We start from the raw sequence: 21304 nt of genomic DNA, 5'->3' as shown, positions 1-21304 counted from the left end.
AAAAGGTGAAAACAACACAAATGTCTATCAATAGAAGAATGGATAAAGAACATGTGTTATATACATTACAGTGGAATAGTATTCAACCATAAAAAGGAATAAGTTATTAAAACATGCTATAATATAGATGAACCTCAAAAAACATATGCTAAGTAATTCAAAATCCAGTCACCAAATACTATAAATGTATGATTCCATTTATTTGAAATATCTAGAGGAGGCAAATCCATAAAACAGAAAGCAGATTTGTGGTTTCAAGGGACTGTGGGGAGGGGATAAAGGGGAGCCACTGCTTAATGGGTATGAGGTTTTCTTTGGGGGTGATGAAATGTTTGAATCTTGATAGAAGTAGTTGCACAACATTGTGAATGTACTAGATGCTACTGAATTGTATACTTTGAAATGATTAATTTTATGTTATGTGAATTTCACCTAAAAAAAACCCAATATTCATTTAAAATGTATTCAATTATTGGATCCCTCTCTCTTCTCCAATAATGTTAAAATAGCTACTAAGCATCAAATGTTAAAAAAAAATTAAAAACTTAATGGGAGCTGTATTAGTCTCCTAGGACTTCCATAAGAAAATACCCAGACTGGATAATTTAGAACAAAAAGAATTTATTTTCTCACAGTTCTCACAGTGAGAAAAATTCATTTCTCACAGGCTAGAAGTTCAAGATCAAAGTGTTAGCAAGTTTAATTTCTCCTGAAGCCTTTCTCCCTGGCTTATAGATGGCTGTCTTCTACCTGTGTCCTCACATGGCCTTTTCTCTGTGTGAGCACCTCTCTTCTGTCCTTTCCTCTTCTTGTAAGGTCAACAGTCAGATTAGATTAGGGCCGCACCTCTATGTCCACCCCTAGGCTTAAGGTTAATTACCTCTTTAGAGGCCCTATCCCCAGAGGCCTTTGCAGGGGTTAGGGCTTCAACACATGAGTTTTGGAGAAACACAGTTCAGTCCATAACAGAGATCAATGCAACAACATCAGCAAGTCAGACTCACACACATTCTCTGCCTAGAAGTTTTTCCTTAAATTAATATTTAAATTTAAACAGTTCCAACAACTGTTTTTGACATTTTTTGTTGATGTCATTGTTGGAATTGAACAAAATTATGTCAAAGTTACTTGGAAGAACAAATATATGAAGAAGTCGCAAATTATTTTTAAAGAAAACAAATGAAAGAGAATTTGCTGTATGAGATATTAATGTATAGTACATTAATGAATAGTACAGCAATGTATACTACAACAATAAAAACAATCTAGAGAAACACCAGAACAAGTCATTTTTTTCTTGATAAAACAGGAGTGAAATGTCCAGAAATAGACTCAAGTATGTACTAGAGAGTGTTATATGGAAAAGCTAGTATTTTAAATCAATAGAGAAATAATTAAAAAAAAAGGCACTGGAATATCTAGATAACCTTTTACAAATACGATTAGGTTAGAGTTCTATCACAAACCATCTACCAAAATAAAATCCAGAAAGCTTAAAGCTTTAAGTGTTTAAAAAATATACACATACCTACAAACACATACATACAAGCATGCTACATAAAGAAGTCCTACAAATCAATAAGAATAAGACAAACAATCCAACATAAAAATGGGCAAAAGATATGAATAGGCACTTCTTTAAAAAGGATATCCAAATGGCCAAAAAATATCTGTAAAAGGCCTTAACATCATTAGTCATAAGGGACATACAAATGAAAACTCCAATGAGAACCAACTAACTGGAAAAAGGCAAACATGCAAAGTAACTTGAACTCCTTTATGCATTGCTAGTGAGAGTGTAAATTGGTACTACCATTTTGGGAAACTGTCTGGCCAAATAAGTCTATCCTATGACCCAGGAACCCTATACTCTGGTATATGACAGAGAAATAAGCATTTATGTCCACCAAAGACACATACAAAAAAGTTCTTCATAGTTGCAAGCTGTAAACAATCCAATGTCAACCAACATCAGAATTGATCAATAGTTTGTGGTATAATCATACAATGGAATACTGCTCAGTAATCATAAATAATATTTACTACTACACGTAAGAATATAGTTGAGTCTCACAGACATAGGCCAGAACAAGAGTCATATTGTCTGATGTTCAAAAGCCAGAAAAACTAAGCTATGGAAGCAAAGATCAGAACAGTACTTAACTTTAAGAAGGGTATTCACTGGGTGGGGACATGGGGGAAACCTGCTAGAGTACTGGAAACAGTCTATCCTTGATCTGGGTGCTATATGTGTGGATGGATACATACTTAAAAATTCATCAAGCTTCACACTTTTTTGAGCACTTAACTCTATGTAAGAAAAAAGGAAATACACACATACTGAAAAGTACTAAAAGAAAATATAGATGGGGAACAGTTACATAATCTTAAGAGATAGGGAAGGTCTTTGTAAACATGACCCAAAGATAAAAACTAGAAAGAGAAAAATGAATTTAACTTCATAAAAATAAAACAAATAAAACCTCTACATGGCAAATAAGCTAGGAAACTTTTTTGCAATTATATAACAAAGAATTACAATTTTTATATAGGAAGAATTAAAAAATTTAATATATAGGAAGCTCTCAAAAATCAATAAGGAAAAGACAAGGGCACAGCAAGGATATTTACCAAAAACAAAAATAAATAGCCATTAAACATATAAAAAGAATACAAATTAAAACAAGATACTATCTTTCACTTATCAGGCAAAAATAAAAATATATTCAGAAGTGGTGTTGGTATAGGGAAATAGCACTCTCATATATTATTGGTGGAGCCATAGAATGGCAACTTCTCTGAAGGGTATTTTAAAATATAGTACTTTCCGAAGACCAGAATGAGCACATTTCCTTAGCCAAGCAATTCCGCAACTAAAAATTCATCTTAAGGGAAAAAAATATGACAAGCTTGTAAAATTTCTGTACAATGATGGTCAATGCAGCACTGTTAAAAGCAACAAAATAAATTCATATAATAGATTACATATAAATTTTAAAATAGCTACTCTTTATGAAGCACATATGAACTAATTACATATATTATCTCATTTGGTTGTCACAAGAACTCTGAGAGCTATTATGCTATTCCCATTTTCATCTGAAAATGAGAAAATTGAGGTTCAGAGAAATAATGAGATTTGCCCAAGCTCAACAATCTAGTGAGTGACAGATACAGAATTAGAACAAACCTGGTCTGACTCCAAAAGCCAGTGTTCTTTAATTTAGATTACATTTATTGACAAGGAAGAACATTTATAACACAGTGTTAAATGAAAATGCAGTTTATAGAACAATTGCACAGTTTGATTCTATTTTGTAAAATATACACATAACTATAGCTATTAGACGTACAGACGTGAGTGGGGAAATTCTAGAAGGATATACATTAAAATGTTAATAAAGGTTCTCCTTTGGGTGTTTGGGGAATTTTATTTTTTTTCTTTATGTTTGTTTTCTTTACTTTTCTACAGTGATTAAATTTAATTTATAAATAGGAAAACAAGTCTACAAAACCAATGCCTCTTTGAAATTGTAAACCATAGCCTATCACCTATTTTACTACAAATGCGAAGTCTATTTGCTCCACACATTTTAAATAAATAAATAAGGCAGATCCTTCATACATTTATACTCAGCAAACACATCTTGAGCACTTACTACGTTCTGGGAACTATTACATAAATGATTTTGCTTCAGTGTACCTAGATTCTCCTATTTGCGCCTAAGTATGGCATCAAGGGTATCCACTCTCCCTCTCATATCTTGATCACAGCTATCTGCATTTGGATTTTAAATGTTATCTCTAATTATTGAGGGCAATTAAACCCATATTAAAGGCATATCTGATATTATACTACCAATGGTTGGCTTGCCTCAGTGATTTTAGGCTTTGAAGAGTCAGACAAATAAATGTCTCATCAATCACCTCTGTACTGCCCTACTCCTGAAAGTAGGGGGCATGCTGGCCTGAAGTGGATTCTTAAAGTTTATTTCAAAAGGGGAGGGCCACGTCTCAAAACCCAGACCACAGCGGCCACCACCATCAGGTGCAAATTCCCCACTTGTTAAATATTCCTTTTCCTATCTTCCCCCCACCTTTCTTACTCCCTTTCTTTCTGGAGCCCTGGGTCCTAACCCTAACCCTCCCTTCTGCTATAAGCCCATCAAATGGGGTGATTTTAGAACACATTCTCACTGGATCTCCTCTCTTTCCTTTAGACTTCCATGTATGTCTCATTCAGAAAATAATAATAATAATAATAAACAAAACAAAACAAAAAACACACACACCGTGGGGCTTTCACAGTCAAGACAGCTCTTCCCAAAGGGGAGGAAAACAGCTGCTCACCTGTCCCTGGAGACAGAGAAGGGGATGATCCCGCAGCAGTGAATGCCCAGGGGTGCGTGGTGGTGAGGGTGGGGAAGAGAGCAAATCTCTCCGCTCTACACTCTTATTGTGAGGAAGGATCCATCTGATTTTGCTAAAATGAGTGTTAGGAGGATTAAACTCTTCCTGGTACCACTGAAAAACAGCACGGGCACTGTTTGTACAGGCAGGATTTTTCAAATGGGTTTTGCAAAGTAAAAGAACACACACACACACACACACAGAGGATTTGGCCACATCGCTACAATACCGATTAGAGTCTAAAGCAGACGAGCAGTTGTTAGCAGCATTCATTAGCACAGTGCCCAGCACTAACACCGTACTGCCGGCACGACTGCGATTAGACAGAAGTCGGTGGGACGAAGCGTGGATCTGATTGGATGGCAACAGTGAGCGCCGAGCGGGGGTGCTGCCCTCCCGTGGTCGGCCGCGGCTTCCTCGGCTAACACTTCGGTGGCGATTAGAGACTTGCGGTACCTGAGCGAGCCCGGTTCACGCACCCGCTGTGAACCTCCACAAGAAAAGGCGGCGGGTACAGCTCTGGGGCCCCGATTCACAGAGCCCGGAGCCTAGTGGCTGGGCGGTGGTGACCGCCGCGTGTGCGCATTACCTCCTCTCACGGGAAGGGCGCTCGCCCTGCGCTCGCGTCCACACTGAGCGTCAGCGGTTTGGGCACTCTTGGCGGCGCCCAGGGCCCGAGGCAGCCCTGACCCGGGCAGGGGTGGCGACGCCCGAGCACCCCCAACCGCCCGCGCACCCCCAACCGCCCGCGCACCCCCAACCGCCCGCGCACTGAGGCCCGAACAAAGCGTGTGGGCGGCAACGTCGCGCACCCTGTGGAGGTCACCTAGGAGACCAGGCCGGCCCCGCCCACGGCGTCCGGCAACCTAGCCCCGCCAGGGCAGAAAATGGAAGAGCCTCCCGAAGAGGGTCCCGCAGAATCCTTGGCACCTGAAAGCACAGCCAAGTCCCCGGATGACAACCACACAGATGGCGAGGAAGACAACTGGCAGAACCAGGATGAAGAAGAGGTAGATGACCAGACTGATCCCAGAACGGCTGAGCAGGTTGCCCAAAGAATGTCCGGACAGACTGACCACAAAGGATCTGAACCCACTGGGCGCCAAACATCTGATCAGGCTGATCTCAGAGCCTCCGACCACGCTAATGTTGCTCAGCGTAGTACATCTGATCAGGACGACCAAAGCATGTATGAACAGACAGACAGCAGGACATCTAGCCAAGCCAGTCATGTACAGTCTGAAGAGACTGACATCCAGATGTTTCCTCCACGTGAACAAAGAACTTCTGAACAGATTGAACGCAGACGGTCCAGCCAGGTTGAAGGAAGAGATTATGGGCAGACTGACCGCAGAATGTCCGACCAGACTGAGCCAAGAGCTTATGGGCAGAGTAATCGTAGATTGTCTAGCCAGTCGGAAAGAAGAACTTCTGAACAGATTGACGGTGGATTGTCGGTCTCATCCGAACAAGGAGCCTCTGAACAGATTGGCCGCAGAATGTCCAGCCAGACTAACAAAAGAACTTCTGAACAGATTGACAGCAGGTTGTCTGGCCTGGTTGAACGAAGAACTTCTGAAAAGACTGGTCACCAAGTTGACCCCATAACATCTCTAAAGACTCAGCAAAAAGTGGATGAGGAAGCTGCTGAAGGAGCTGAGCAGCAAGCTGACAGCAGTGCTGATCACCTTCCCGTGGACAAGGCTGACTACAGTGACCAGATGGATCACTTATTGGCTGAAGAGAATTCCTACAAAGACTACCTCGCTGACTATGGAGCACCTGGCCAGTATGACGACAGAATATTTGCCCAATTTGGTGACATTAAGGGGTACAGAGAGGCTGAGCCCAGAATAGAACCCTGCGAATTTGAGACCAGAGAAATCGACGGCAACAATTCCCCAGTTTCAGTGGAAACAGACACGGAAAGTGCGACCAACGTGCGAGTGTTTGACTCATTTGGTGCCAGATTCAACAGTAATTTGCAAGCAAAAGACCAAGTCTATTCCCAGAGATTCCCCTGTATCTCATCCAAGTTGGACTATATCATCGGTCGAGAAAAAACTGAAGCCATCGAAACCAAGCCTGTAGGTTAAAGGGGCATTTGATAACCACCTGGGGGACTGGAGGCCAAACCAAGGGTTTGTTGTGGCGGTATGGGGGCAGGGAGAGGGCACGTGTTGAATCAAAGATGAGGAATAAACCTACCTGTTACAATTTATTCAGGAAGCGCAGAAGATTCCGAAAAGGCAGGAGAAGGGTGGTGGGAACTAGATTTGTTGCCCTCTCTGCTATAGGAAGGCCATTCAGGAAAGATCAATGAGCCAGGATTCAGGAGACCTGGGTTTCAAGTCCTAGTTCTGCTGCTTACTCTGGGACACTAAGTCATTTCCCCTCTCTGGGATTCCTCCAGAGGAAAGTCATTTGGAGTCAGTTGGAGATCCCTGTGAAGGGAAAAGTATTTGAAGTAGATTGGACATGCATAAGGTGCCTCCCGGGACTTAGGGCGCACTATGTTGCCAGGAGATCAGTCAGGTTTGTCATCAGAATGTGTCTTTTCTCCAAGTCCTGGTGTTCAGGTCCCATCAACACCAGATTCCACTGATAATAACAACAATAACAATAAAACTTCCTGGAGCTTTTGAACTTATTAAAGACTCTCTGCTGGGGTGGGGGGGTATTTCTATTTCAGGATGATATTCCAGAATACCAAGAAGGAAGGAAATCTTTTGGATACAATCAAACTTACAGGAGGCAGTTCCCTCCCATTGTATATGAAGATCCTTATCAAGTTTCACTACGATACATGGAGAAGCACCACATTCTGCAAATATTCCAGGTAAACCTCTCAACCCTGTTCTTTAAGAGTGAGTTTTACAGTGATTACAATGTAAAAAACAAACTTGGACCTGGCTTTTAAGAATGGGCCTTTGTATAAAAAGGATATAATCTCATTGAGAAGTCGGTAAGTGCACTGAGATGTATTAAGCAAAAGTAGTAAATGAGAAACACCAAAGAATGGGGGTGCCTGGAGGGCTCAGTCAGTTGAGGGTCTTCGGCTCAGGTCATGATCCCAGGGTCCTGGGATGGAGCCCCGCATCCGGCTCCCTGCTCGGCGGGAAGCCTGCTTCTCCCTCTCCCACTCCCCCTGCTTGTGTTCCCTCTCTTGCTGTATCTCTCTGTCAATTAAATAAATAAAATATTTTTTTTAAAAAAGTGTGACATTTCCTTGGTCAATAGAGAATTAGAAGAGATTATCACATTTACACCATGTTTTGTTATTTGGTGGGTTGTTTTTGCTTTTGTTTGCCTGACATAGTTATTTTTATGTTAATATTATTACCCAGCAAGGCACAGGTATGTATATTATAATGTGTACATGTAGTAACGTTGTAGTTAGGAGGGTGTAAAATAAAAATGGCCCACCTCAAATGAAAATATGCAAACTGGGAGGAAAAAAAAAACATTTAAACTGGGAAAGTTTAAGTTTAAAGAAGCAGGGTATAGAGGCAAAAGCACAAATTATGCAATCTGTTAGCCTGAAGCTCCAACCTAACTTTGCCACTTCTCATCTTTGTGATTTGGAGAAAATTAACTTCAGTGAATCTCCGTTTCCTCATATAAAACAGTGATTTTACTCCATTAACCCTGCTCTATGCCTTTTCTTTCTTTCTTTTTTTTTTTTTTTAAAGATTTTATTGATTTATTTGACAGAGAGAGACACAGCGAGAGAGGGAACACAAGCAGGGGGAGTGGGAGAGGGAGGAGAAGCAGGCCTCCCGCCGAACAGGGAGCCCGATGCGGGGCTCGATCCCAGGACCCTGGGATCATGACCCGAGCCGAAGGCAGGCGCCTAACGACTGAGCCACCCAGGCGCCCCTCTATGCCTTTTCTTTCTTAAAATGTCCTTTTGTGGGAGAGTGCTAATGGCTGGGTTTTCTGGCTTTAATCAGAGAACTACTAATTATTAAACTGAAGGATGAAAGCTGTTGAAGAAAGTAGAAATCAAATCATTTTATAAATAATTTTCTTCATCTGTCAAGGAAAAACAATACTTGAGAATACAACGTTATTATAAGAAAAATTAGTTATCAAATATGTGTTCAATAGAAACATATATGAAATATGTAATTGGCATGGGTGCATTAAACGGATATTAAATATTTTACACCTGCAACTTGCCCCGTTGTTATTCCCTGCAAATGAGAATTCTGCTTACTTTATTATAATGTTTTGGGTTATTAAACAACAACAAAGTATGGAAGTGAATTTCTGAAGTTTTGTGTATGCTTTCTCATTTATTATTATAAACATGAAACATCTTTTTCACCTTTTAGAATCAAATGCCTCACAAGGAAGTTTCTATGTAAAGACACATCATGTTTTTAATTTACTCAAAAGACTTTTCTTTTGAATAAAGATAAAGTGATTAATTCATTAATTTCTCAGTCTAGCAAAATCACAATTCTCAAAACAAAAACTTTGTCCAAAACTTTCTCACTACCTGTTTGATCTTGGAAGCTAGAAAAATATCCATTGCTATTTTTTACTAAATTTTTATTCCTCTAAATTTTACCTTAATTTGCCTAATTTTATCAGTAGTCAGAAAGTAATTTGTCACTTTGTAGAGATACATAAATTTCTTTAAAAGACTATGGTGCTAGGTTAGTGCAAAACATGGCTTTAGCTAGAACCTGACCACATAACTTTAGCTCAGAACCATAACGCGATGCCTCATGCTCTCTCTCAGCAGATCACTGAAAACTTAGTCTGTGAAAAACCAGAGGACCCCCTCAGTTTTATGCTGTGCCAGGTATGGAATAGGAGAAAGAGAACAGCTTTTAATTCTGTTTATTGTAAAATACAGCACACGTACACGCACCCAAAACAAAACACATCCAGCTCCGTGGGTTATCATGAAGTGAGCACTTATAAACTGTTGAATGCTAATGTCTTTTTAGCATTAGCCACATATTGATGGGTGAATAGTAATCTCTGCAGCGTCCGTCTGCTTTTTCCTGATGACTAAGGCAGCTGCATACCTTTTGTTTATTGGCCATTTGGAAGTACTTCTTTTTCTATTGTATTGCTTATCTTTTTCTTACTCATTTGTCACAATTTTGTATGTATTCTAGAAGGTGATGAGCCCTTTGTTGCGTTTCTTGCAGGTTTCTTCTCCTGCTCTCTGCCTTCCCTTTTTATCTCTTAAAGGTATCTTTCGATGAACAGAAATTCTTAATTTTGATACAGTCACATTTAACAACCTTTTTAATTTATGATTAGTACTTCTGGTGTCCTCTTTTAGAAGTCTCCTTAGTCCAAACTCCTGACATAGCCCCTTACATTATCTCATAGAAGTTTGTGGATTTTTTTTTTTTTTTGGTGGGGGGAGTTAAATTTAGTTTATTTTGCCTTTCACATTGATATCCAGTCACTTCGGAATTGATTTTGTGTACGGGTGTGAGGTGGGATCAAGTTTCATTTTTTTTTCCTAATCAGACATCCAACTGACCAAGCACCTTTTATTAAAAAGACCGTATCTCCCATACTGCTTTTTATTTGATTTTGATGGTACATTGCTCCATATAAGACTGTCTTAATTAGTAGGCCTTAAAATAAGTCTTAATATCAATCGGAGCAAGTCCTCACATCTTACTTTTCTTTAAAAATATCTTGCTTATTCTTAGGCCTGTGCATTCCCATATCAATATTTGGAGTTACTTGTCAAGTCACATACACACACAATCAGAAGCACACCCTGGTGGGATTTTTATTAGGATTGCACTGAATCTGTAGATCAATTTGGGAAGAAGCGTGGCTTGAAACAATGAGTATTTCCAATCCTTTATCCTCTGCATTTATTTAGGTCTTTAATTTCTCTCAGTACAGTTATTATTTGCATGAAGATTTTACATATTTTTGATAGATTTATTCATAGGTATTTTATAATTTTGATGCTTTTGTAAATAGAAACTTTTAAAAATTTCAGTTTCTATTTGCTGGCATATAGAAATACAGCTAAGTTTTTTGTTGATCTTATATCTAGCAACCTTACTAAATTCAACTCATTAATTCTAAACATGTATATGTAGATACTGTGGGTATTTCTACATATACAATCATATCATTTGCAAATAGTGACAGTTTTATTTGATCTTTCTAATCCTTATCTTTTTTTCCACTTGTCTTATTCCATTTATTATGTATCTTCTCTTTGCCTCTTCAGATCCACCTTTTGCTCTTTTCTACCCTACAAAGTAGCTAATCCATATGGACTAGATCAACAGGCTCTCCTACCTTCTGACTTCTGGTTGGGTTAAGCCAATGGAAAACCCTGGAGGAAGAGAGTGAGATCAGGTTTATTTCCCTGGTCTTTTTCCTTATGATCTGTCTTGAGTTGTCTGGAGGTCCCTGCTCCTCTCAAGACATCTTTTTACATGACTCTTTACTTCTGAATTCCAGTAATGTCCTCTCCTCTTGACCTTCAAGGTTAAGGGGTTAGCTCCCTTTTACTAGCTTTGGATTATTGTGTTTTCTTCTGTGACTCCCTTATGCCTAATTCTTTTATTTTTTTTTTTAAGATTATTTCTTTCTTTCTTTATTTGACAGAGAGACCGTGAGAGAGGGAACACAAGCAGGGGGAGTGGGAGAGGGAGAAGCAGGCTCCTGGCTGAGCAGGGAGCCCAATGCGGGGCTCGATCCCAGGACCCTGGGATCATGACCTGAGCCGAAGGCAGACGCTTAACGACTGAGCCACCAAGGCGCCCCTGCCTAATTCTTTTAAATGAACCCTTTCTGAATGAACCTCCCTTGAATTCTTCTATTTTGAAAGTGCCGTCTATTTTCTGTTGGGACACTGACTGATACAGTACACTGGTTAGGGATCTCCAGTGAAATTAATATTGAATAGAAGTAGCTACAGTGGTTCACTTTGCTTGCTCTTGATCTTTAAAAAAAAAAGTTTTCCCTATTTAACCGTTACGTATGATGTTTGCGCTGTTCTATGGATACTAGTAATCATATTAAGGAAGTTCTTGTCTGATCTGTTTTCTGAGAGTTCTTCATCATGAATCATTAACTTTATCAAACTATTTTTCTATAGCTTTTGAGATGATTGCATGATTTTTCTCCCTTATTCTGGTGATGTAGTAAAATATGTCTATTTTCATTTCTAAAACTTTTCAAGCATACATACAGGAAATTATACAGATCAAGACTGTACAATTTGACTAATTATCACTAATTTAATAGACCCATGAAACCACCCACCAAGTCAAGAGACAGAATGTTACCAGCTCCTCAAATCCCACATGGTGCCTATTTCCAATCACTACCCTTTCTCTTCCACAAAATAACCACTATTCTGACTTCTAGTTTAGTTTGGCTTTTTTAGATTTTCATATAAATGAAATCTCAAATATTATGTACTATTTGGGGGCTGACTACTCTTGACCAACAGTATGTTTATGAGATTCATTCATCTTGTGCATATTCATTCGTTTTCATTTCTGTATTCTCTATTCTGAGTTAGACTTTTGGTTGTTCTGAATAATGCTGCAGTGAACATTTGTGTACTTACCTCTTGGTGCATGTGTATGTGCATTTCTGTTGGGTTCAGACCTAGAAACGGAATTGCTAAGTCACAGGGTATTGACGTAAGTTCAGCTTTAAAAGATGGCTGCCCAAAAGTTTTCCAAAGTACTTGATCAGTTTATACTCTCACTTAAAGTGGCTTTGTTCTAGTTTTCTTCACGTTTCTTGTGCCATGGTACTTTGAACTTCTAGGAACTGTAGGCTCATGGTTTTCATCATATTTGGAAAGGTATCAGCCACTATTTCTTCAAACATTCTTCTGTCCCAGGCTCCTCCTCTAAGAACTCAATTACAAATATAATGGGCTCCTTGAAGTTGTCTCACAGCTCACTTGATTCTCTTTATTAAAATTTTTTTCCTCTCTCTGTATCATTTGGGATACTTTCTATCACTATGTCTTCAAGTTTACTAATCTTGTCTTCTGCAGCGTCTGAAGTACCATTAATAATAAAGTGCCAGTGTGTTTCCCACTACATACATCATAATTCTGTAGTTTCATCCCTAGGAGTTTAGTGTGTGTCTTTTCTAGAGTGAAGATATCTCTACTTTACTTTTTGCTCATGGAGAATACAGTTATAGTAACGGTTTTAATTTCCCTGCTTCTTTATATGTCTGGTAATTTTTTTTATTGAGATATAATTGACACATAACATTGTATTAGTTGTAGGTATATGCCTGGCAATTTTTGATTGGTATAAGATATTATGAATTTTGCCTTGGTGGGTACTGGATTTTTTTGTATTCTTGTAAATATTCTTAGACTTTATTTTGGGGCCCAGCTAATTTACTTGGAAACAGCTTGGTCTTTTGAGATTTTGCTTTTAAGATTTTTTTTAGAGGAGCAGAAGAGTTTTCAATCTAGGGCTAATTATTCCTATATACTGAGGCAATTGAGTATTGAGTATTCTACCCAATGCCCCATGAATCATGAGGTTTTCCAGTTTGACTGGTGGTAATAGGCACTATTCCTATAGATCAATTTTCCATGGCTTCTGCTAGTTTTCTCACACACATGCACTGATGGATTTGCAGAGGACAATTTGAAGGTGACTTTCTGCAGCTTTCCAGAGTGCTTTCTGTGCCATTCTCTCATCTCTGGCACTCTGCCCTGTGAACTATAACTGCCTTGGTTTCCCCAGGATCTCAGCTCCATCTTCTCAACTCAAGGGTCTGCCGAGTTCCTCTTGGGTTCTCATTCCCTACACTAACACCAGGACATTTTCTGAAAACAGCAAGGTACATGCACATTTATGATTATTATGTCTTTCTGATTAATTGACTCTTATCATTATGAAATGTCCATCTTTCTCCTTGGTAATATTCTTTGCCTCTGATATTAATATAGCCAGTCCAGGCTTCATATCTTACAGTTTACTTGGTATATTTTTTTCATCCATTTATTTTCAACCTATCTATGCTTTATATTTAAATTGTGTCTCTTGTAAGTACTACATAGTTGGGTCTTTATTATCCTTTCTGATAATCTCTCCTTTTTAACTGAACCGTTTAGGACAGGGTAGGCAAACTATGGACCACCTGGTTTTAAATGGCCCACAAGGTTAGAAAGAATTTACCCTTTTAAAGTGGTTGAAGAGGATGGAGGAGGAGGAGAAGGAAGAAGGAGAAGAGAAATAAGTGCAAGGGGGAGGGGGCCTCATCAACAGCGACAGATAATTTGTGTCCTGCAAGGCCTAAAATGTGTACTATCCAGCTCTTTTCAGAAAAAGTTTGCCAACCCCTGGTTTAGACTATTAACATTTAACCTAATTATCAATATGGTTGAATTTAGAGCTCTCATTTTATTATTTTTCTTTTTGTCTCTTTCATTCTTCTGTCCGTCTTTTATCACCTTCTGTTGGATTATTTGAATAATTTCAGTATTCTACTTTAATTTGTGTATTGGCTTTTAGCTGTACCTCTTATTATTTTTTAGTGATTGCTCTAGGTATTGCAATATATATTCCTAGCTTTCCACAGTATAAAATTAATACTTGTATCACTGCACATGAAAAGGAAACTATAATCATATAGGGTCCTTTACTCCCATCTGTTCTTTTATGTTAAACTTGTCGTATCTATCACTTTCTACATAAGTGAAAACCCCCACAAGACAATAATTTTGGCTTTAAATAATCATATGTATTTTAAGGAACTTACAAGAAAAAAGTCGTCTTTTACATTTATCCAGATAGTTTCTGTTTCTAATGTTCTTCCTTCCTTAGTGAATTTTCATGTTTCTCTCTGAAGTTATTTCCTTTCAACCTGAAAAACTTTCTCCAGCATTTTTTGTATTGCAGCACTGCTGGCAAAGAAGACTCTTGGTTTTCTTTTACCTGAAAATCTCTGACACATTCCTTCTTGTAGAACATTTTTGCTGGCTAGAGAATTCTGAATTGACTTGTCCAGCTCTTAAAAATGTGGTTTCACTCGTTCCTGGCCTTCATAGTTTTGGATGAGAAATCCATAGTCTTCCAAATTGTTGTTCCCCTGTACGTACTGGGCCATTTGTCTCTGACTGCCTTCATAATCTTCTCATTTTCTTTAGTTTCCAGAGGTTTTACCATGATGTTCATTGGAATTTATGATTTTGGGGGTTAGCTGAGCTGCTTAAATCTTATATATTTTTATCTTTCACCAAATTTTGGAAGTTGTCTGCCAGTTTCTTCAGATATTTTCCTGCCTCATTCTTTCTCTCTCCCTCTTTTCTTTTTGATACTCAAATTAACCTTATATTAGACCTTTTGGTATTATCCCACAGATGCCCTAAAGTTCTCTTCATTTCTTTCAAGTTTTCTTGCTCTCCAGGTCAAATAACTCCTTGGTTCTATTTTCAAGCTCACTGACTCTTTCTTCTGTCATCTATATTCTCTATTAAGCCCATCCAGTGATTTTTTTTTTCAGTTCTGAAATTTCTGTTTGGTCCTTTTCTTTATTTCTATTTATCTTCTGGGATATTTTATATTTTCTTTGATTTCCAGTATATTTTCCTTTACTTCATTGAGCATAGGTACAATAACTGCTTTAAAATGCTTATCTGATAATCTCAACATTGGATCATCTTGGAGTTGGCTTCTGTTGATTGTCTTTTCCATTTATTTTTAAAATTTTATTATGGTAAGAACATTTTACATGAGATCTACCCTCTTAACAAATTATTAAGTGTATCTTACATTATTATTGACTATGGGTACAATGTCATATAGTAGATCTCTAGAGCTTATTCATCTTGCTTACCTAAGACTTTTTGCCCATTAATTAGTAACTCTCCATTTCCCCCTCGCCCTAACCATTGGCAACCATACTTCCATTCTTTGATTCTGTGAATTTGCACTTTAGATACCCCATGTAAGTGGGATGCAGTATTTGTCTTTCTGTGACTGGGCTATTTTACTTAGCATAATGTCCTTATTCATCCATATTGTCACATATTGCGGACCTTTGTTCTTTTTTGAGACTGAATAGTATTTTATTATGTGTGTATAACACATTGTCTTTTTCCATTTATCTGTTGACTGACATTTAGATTGTTTCCACATCTTGGCTACTCCGAATTGTGCTGCAATGAACATATCTCTTCAAGATCCTGATTTCAGTTATTTTAGATAAATACAGCAATCCCAGAAGTGGAATTGTTGGATCATATGTAGTTCTATTTTTAATTTTTTGAGGATTCTCCATACTGTTTTCCATAGTGGCTACACTATTTTTGCATTCCCACCAATAGTGGGCAAAGGTTCCAATTTCCCCACATCCTTGCCTACATGTATTGTCTTTGTTGTTTTATAATAGTTATCCCAACTGGTATGAGATAATGTCTGGTGGTGGGTTTTGATTGCATTTCCATCATGATTAGTGACACTAAACATTTTTTCATATACCTGTTGGTTATTTGTATGTCTTCTTTGAAGAAATGTCTATTCGAATCCTTAGCCTATTTTTAAATTAAGTTATTAGTTTTTTTTACTATTGAGTTGTAGGTATTACAATATATATTTTGGAGATTAACGCTTTATCAAATATATGGCCTGCAGATATTTTCTCCCATTCTGTGGGTGGCCTGTTCACTCTGTTGATTGTTTCTGTTGCTATGTGGAAGATTTTTAGTTTGGTGTAGTCCCACTTATTTATTTTTGTTGCATGTGCTTTGGGTGTCATATCCGTGAAATAATTGCCAAGACAGTGCCGTGAAGCTTTCCCTCTACATTATTTTCTAGGAATTCTACCGTTTCAGGCCTTATGTTTAAGTATTTAATCCATTTTGATTATTTTTATTAAGGGTCCAATTTCATTCTTTTGTGCGTGAACAGCACCATTTGTTGAAAAGAGTTTCCTTCCCTCTGTGTATCTTTGGCACCCTGTTGAAGATCTGTTGACTGTGTATGTATGGATTTATTTCTGGGCTCTCTATTCTGTTCTATTGGTCTGTATATCTGTCATTATACTGGTACCATATTGTTTTTATTACTGTAGCCTTGTAATATATTTTAGAATAAAGAAGTGTGATGCCTCCATCTTTGTTCTTCTTTCTCCAGCTTAATTTGGCCATTCAAGGTCTTTTGTGGTTCTATAAGAATTTTAGAATTTTTTTTTCTATTTCAACATTCCCTGGAGGAATATGACAGAACTCAGTCTATGTAACATACTACTCACAATATGCATACTATGATCTAAAATTATGCTACTTACAAAAAAACCTAGGAGATGCAATCCATTTTAAGTGGAAAAGATGATTTTACATCTTCCTTTTTGGTTTGGATGCCTTTTATCTCTTTTCCTTGCCTAATTGCTCTGGCTAGAACTTCTAGTACTATGTTCAAGTGGCAAGAGTGGGTATTTTTGTCTTGTTCCTGAACTTAGAGAAAGAGCTCTCAGGTTTTCACCACTGCGTATGATGACAGCTGTAGGCTTTTCATAGATGGCCTTTAGTATGTTGAGGTAACTTCCTTCTATTCCTTCTTTTTTGAGAGATCTTATCATGAGAGGGTGCTAAATTTTGTCAAATTTTTTTGGATCTATTAAGACAATCGTGATTTTTATTCTTCATTTTACGAATGTGGTGTATCACATCAAATGATTTTTGTTCATAGTATACAGGTGTTATTTGCAGGCTTCATTTTGTAAGTGCTTATTCTTGCGTATAGGAAGCAGCTCTTACTTTTTTGTATAAAACATATGCATTTAAGGTTTTATCACATAAGTCTAACTATGTGGTATTTTCACTTATTTAGTTCAAAATCGTTTCTAATTTTCATTATGTTTCTTTTACAACTCATGGGGTTTAGGGACATTATTTATATAAATTACCAAATACTGGATTTTATAATTGCCCTTTGGTTAATGATTTTTAAGTCAATTGTACTTTATTTATAAAACAAGATTTCAAATATTTGAAATGTGTTGACTTGCTTTATGATGCAACATATGGTTAACTGTGAATCAACTAATTGGGGTTGTAAAAGTGTAACTGCAATTATTAGAATATATCCATTAGATCAAGTGTTCTAAATATATCCATTAGATCAAATGTTCTAAATATATCCATTAGATCAAGTTTGCAAAATATATTGTTCAAGTCTTCCAATATGATTGTGAATTTGCCTGTCTCCTTTAGTTCTGTTAATTTATGCTGTGTGTATGTAGTTAAGATTATGTTATTAGGCACATATGAATTAGAATTCTTATCTTTTTCTGGTGACTTGAACTTTTTTATCATTTAGAGGTATATCATGAATCCTAACGACTCTATTCAGTATTGTTATAGCTACATCGGATTTATTGTAGTCAATGTTTAAATGATATAATATCCTTATTACTTTTAAGTTTTAGATGCCTTTCTTATAAATAGCATATAATTTTTATCCTTATTCAAATCTGACAAGTTTTTAATTTTAACCCATTTATATTTGATGTTATTAAAGATTATTTGGGTTTACATCTAAAGTCCAACTATATGCTATTTTTTCTACCTGTTCTGTTTCTTTTTCTACTTTTTGCCTCCTTTTATCACTCCATTTTTCTATTAGTTTAGAAGTTATACACTCTGAATTTTTTTTGTTGGTTTCCCATTAGGGTAATTTCAAAAAATTGACAGGCTTTATATTTTTAGAGTAGTCTTTAGGTTTACAGAAGAACTAAGCAGAAAGTACAGTGAGTTCTCATGTACTCCTTTCTCCTTTCCCCATTTTCTACCCCTAGTTCCCCTGTTATTGACACCTTGAATTGGTGTGGCACATTTCTTACAGTGATAAGCCAATATTGATATATTATTATTAATTGAAGTCCATGGTTTACGTTAGGATTCTGTCTGTGTTGTGAATTCTATAGGTTTTGGCAAATGTATATGATATGTATCTGTAATTACAGTATCACACAGAATAGAGTCACTGCTCTAATAATTACTTTTAATATTTTTTAATGGGGGTGCCTGGTGGCACAGTTGGTCAAGCATCTGACTCTTGGTTTTAGCTCAGGTCATGACCTCAGGATTGCCCAAGATTGAGCCTTGGGTGGGGCTCCACACTCAGCACAGAGTCTGCTTGACACTCTCTCTCCCTCTGCCCCTCCCCCCGGCTCTCTCTGTCTCTGTCTCTCTCTCAAATAAGTAAACAAATCTTTAAAATATATATATTTTTTAATGGTTCCCCTGCAATTACAACAGGTATTCTTGACTTATCAAAGTCTGAATTATTTGTCCTAGGTCAGTACAGGACTTTTGTATTTTAAATTTCTATATATTTTAACCCCTCAAGATATGGTAATTCCAAGTTGACCAAAATTGCAAGTGGAAAAAAATTCTTTTTCATTCTCTTCAGGTACAGGAAATGATAGAAAGCAGAGACAAAAGTGAAACCTACAAAGAATGAATTTCTCCTCAACATTGTTTACAACCCTCAGTATCAACACTATGTTCTGTCTCTCACTCCAAAAAATGATTTTTGAATGGTCATTGGTAGTGACTCTGCCTAAATATGTTCTTAATTTTTAAGTAAAAATCTATAGGGTATCTACTTCAAAAATTCACATGATAGTTAACAGATATCTCTGACTAATCATACAAAATATATACATGTTTTACTTATCCATGCATTGGTATTTCAGTACTCACTCCTCCAAAGCACTGCACAATAGTTAGTTTACAAATCTCAAGGAGGATCAAGAAAAGAATATGAACAATTTATACATAGGTCTCATAAAGCATACAAATCTATCATATCTCCAAGCTGTTTATAAAATTTTCAATCAGAAAATATGTGGAAAATAATTTTTAACAGCCCTTTCTTCCCCTCTCTTAATGGAAGGTGATTGTCGTAATCTCTTTTTTCTTGTCTTTTAATACCTCCAACATATTTTTACTATTTTCCTCTTTGATCCTGCCTGTTATATTCTGCTATTAGTAGAGGGGATTTAATCTAATCCTAGGGATAGCTCTCTTCTGATTTTTAACCTACAGCAAAATTCAAACACATTATACTACTGTGTACACACCTGTAGGAGAGGCAGAATCACACTTCCTCATTACCTTTATCCCCTGAGGAGTATCGACATTGTATGGACTGTGTAACCAGTGGAACTGGTATTTAAAAGCAAAAAGCCTTAACATGGTCTGTCTGGTATGAGAGTATCTGCCCAGCAATCATAACTGAGATGATCATCTAATACTATTTTTGGAAGCTGAACCTGTTGTTTAATTTCTATTTGAACATTAAAGCAGACTTGATTTTTTATACTGGTGACTTGGTGTGATTATGTGCCTGCATCACAATGAATTAAGTTTCTATTTGAACGGTCAAGCACAAATCCTACTTTTTTTATACCTGAATTTCATTTCTAATAATTATACCAAAAAATCTCCTGCTGACAACTTCAGAGTTTATTTAGTTCCTTCAGTTGTCCACAAAATGTGCATGTGCTCAGACTCAATAAATGTTCTCCACTCGGATAGGCAGCTTGTCTGTTCATTGTGGGCTAGCAAAACCAGGTGAAAGCTGGATAACTTATGGGAAAAGTTTGAGTGACATGACTAAGGTTATAGTCGGTTGAACAAAATAACCCAAAGATTATTAGTGTTCGAAAACTTGGATATTATCAGTAACATCTGAAATTAAGTATTAAATTTAGTTCACTGATTTTCAGCCCTAACACCAGACAGCTTTAATATACTTCTCAAAGCAGAACACTTCAGACCAGACCTCCCCAGTCATTTCAGCCCTACTCATTGGCGTTCTGTGATACATTTCACAACTGTCATTTTAACCTTTTGCCAATGAGGCAGTGGACCAGAGGGGATGAGCTTAACATGGCCCCATAACCCTATACGAACACATGTGACTGAAAGGAGAAGGAAGATGGGAGATCAAGGCTCACTTTCAGTGACTCAGGCTGTCTACTAAAAGAGCTGTCTAGAAGTAGAAGATCAATCAGCTAAAAGTATATTCAGTTCTTAGTCCCTAAGTGGTAAGAAGTAATCCCAGGCCCAGAGTAAACACTAAAGGTGAGAATCTAGGCAGAACGAGCTGTCGGCTAACAAGGGAAGTGGAGTCTCAGAGAAGGCCTTTTGCAAGTAGAGCTGACAGAGGACACGGATGGCCACGTGAAAGAAAATGTCATGGGGAGTAAAAGTTAGTGTCAAAACAACCAGAGATCAAAAGATGTGATCGGGCGCCTGGGTGGCTCAGTCGTTGAGCGTCTGCCTTCGGCTCAGGTCATGATCCCAGGGTCCTGGGATCGAGTCCCACATCGGGCTCCCTCCTCGAGGGGAAGCCTGCTTCTCCCTCTCCCCCTCCCGCTGCTTGTGTTCCTGCTCTCGCTATCTCTGTCTCTGTCAAATAAATGAATAAAATCTTTAAAAAAAAAAAAAAAAAGATGTGATCCCCCTTGAGGGAATTCTCCAAGGATTCTTCTGAAGAAGGAGTTACTCCTACAGCTATGAGGTGTGAGTGTTCCAAGTGTTAAATGAGATAACATGTAAAAGCACTTAGAACACTGCCTGGCACTGTTAGCTCTTATTATTTTAGTGCTATTCTTATCCACAATATTAACATTCCATTTTACCTGAGCAATCGCAATGACCTTCCCTCACTGCATTCCCCACCAGCCCAATCCCACTGTAACAGAAAGGAAAGCTACTAGACCAGTTTTCCTGGACCTGTCCCCTCCCCTCTTCCATTTAAAGAATAAATGTGAGACATCATTTATCATTAGGGAAATGGAAGTCAAAACCAAGATGAGCTACCACTTCACACCCACTAAGATGGCTGTAATCAAAAAGACTAACCATAACAAATGTTGACAAGGATGTGGA

General features: G+C 37.6%; 2 protein-coding genes across 3 annotated transcripts in view; one reads left to right on the top strand and one right to left on the bottom strand.

Annotated features, from left to right (window-relative positions):
* Positions 1–5140, bottom strand: part of IGSF11 (immunoglobulin superfamily member 11) — a 198284-nt gene extending 193144 nt beyond the window's left edge. The window contains exon 1 of the mRNA XM_081833617.1: positions 5000–5140. The gene's annotated coding sequence lies outside the window, so the exon portion shown is untranslated. The remainder of the gene's footprint in view (positions 1–4999) is intronic.
* Positions 5141–5159: 19 nt separating this feature from the next.
* TEX55 (testis expressed 55) lies at positions 5160–19725 on the top strand. Of its 2 annotated transcripts, XM_031024931.2 has the most exons (4): positions 5160–6497; positions 7103–7249; positions 9161–9223; positions 18816–19725. In XM_031024931.2, exons 1-4 carry the CDS (start codon positions 5298–5300, stop codon positions 18864–18866), a joined length of 1461 nt encoding a protein of 486 aa, XP_030880791.2. In that variant the 5' UTR covers positions 5160–5297; the 3' UTR covers positions 18867–19725. The 2 variants fall into 2 exon arrangements, with proteins under 2 accessions (XP_030880791.2, XP_081689730.1); XM_081833604.1 differs by lacking the exon at positions 9161–9223.
* The last annotated feature ends 1579 nt before the right edge of the window (positions 19726–21304 follow it).

Source organism: Leptonychotes weddellii, chromosome 1 (genome assembly GCF_054177405.1).
Source record: "Leptonychotes weddellii isolate Sample4059 chromosome 1, ASM5417740v2, whole genome shotgun sequence".
In the NCBI taxonomy this organism is placed as follows: Eukaryota; Metazoa; Chordata; class Mammalia; order Carnivora; family Phocidae; genus Leptonychotes; species Leptonychotes weddellii.
The sequence above is the reverse complement of the archived record's forward strand: the minus strand, read 5'-3'. Positions and strand labels throughout refer to the sequence as shown.

Bases quoted from the DNA above. Each gene is read 5' to 3' on its own strand.
- TEX55 (XM_031024931.2), top strand. From the start codon at position 5,298: ATGGAAGAGCCTCCCGAAGAGGGTCCCGCAGAATCCTTGGCACCTGAA. The intron at 7,250-9,160 runs GTAAACCTCTCA...GCTCTCTCTCAG, and splicing joins ACATTCTGCAAATATTCCAG to CAGATCACTGAAAACTTAGT. The intron at 9,224-18,815 runs GTATGGAATAGG...CATTCTCTTCAG, and splicing joins TCAGTTTTATGCTGTGCCAG to GTACAGGAAATGATAGAAAG.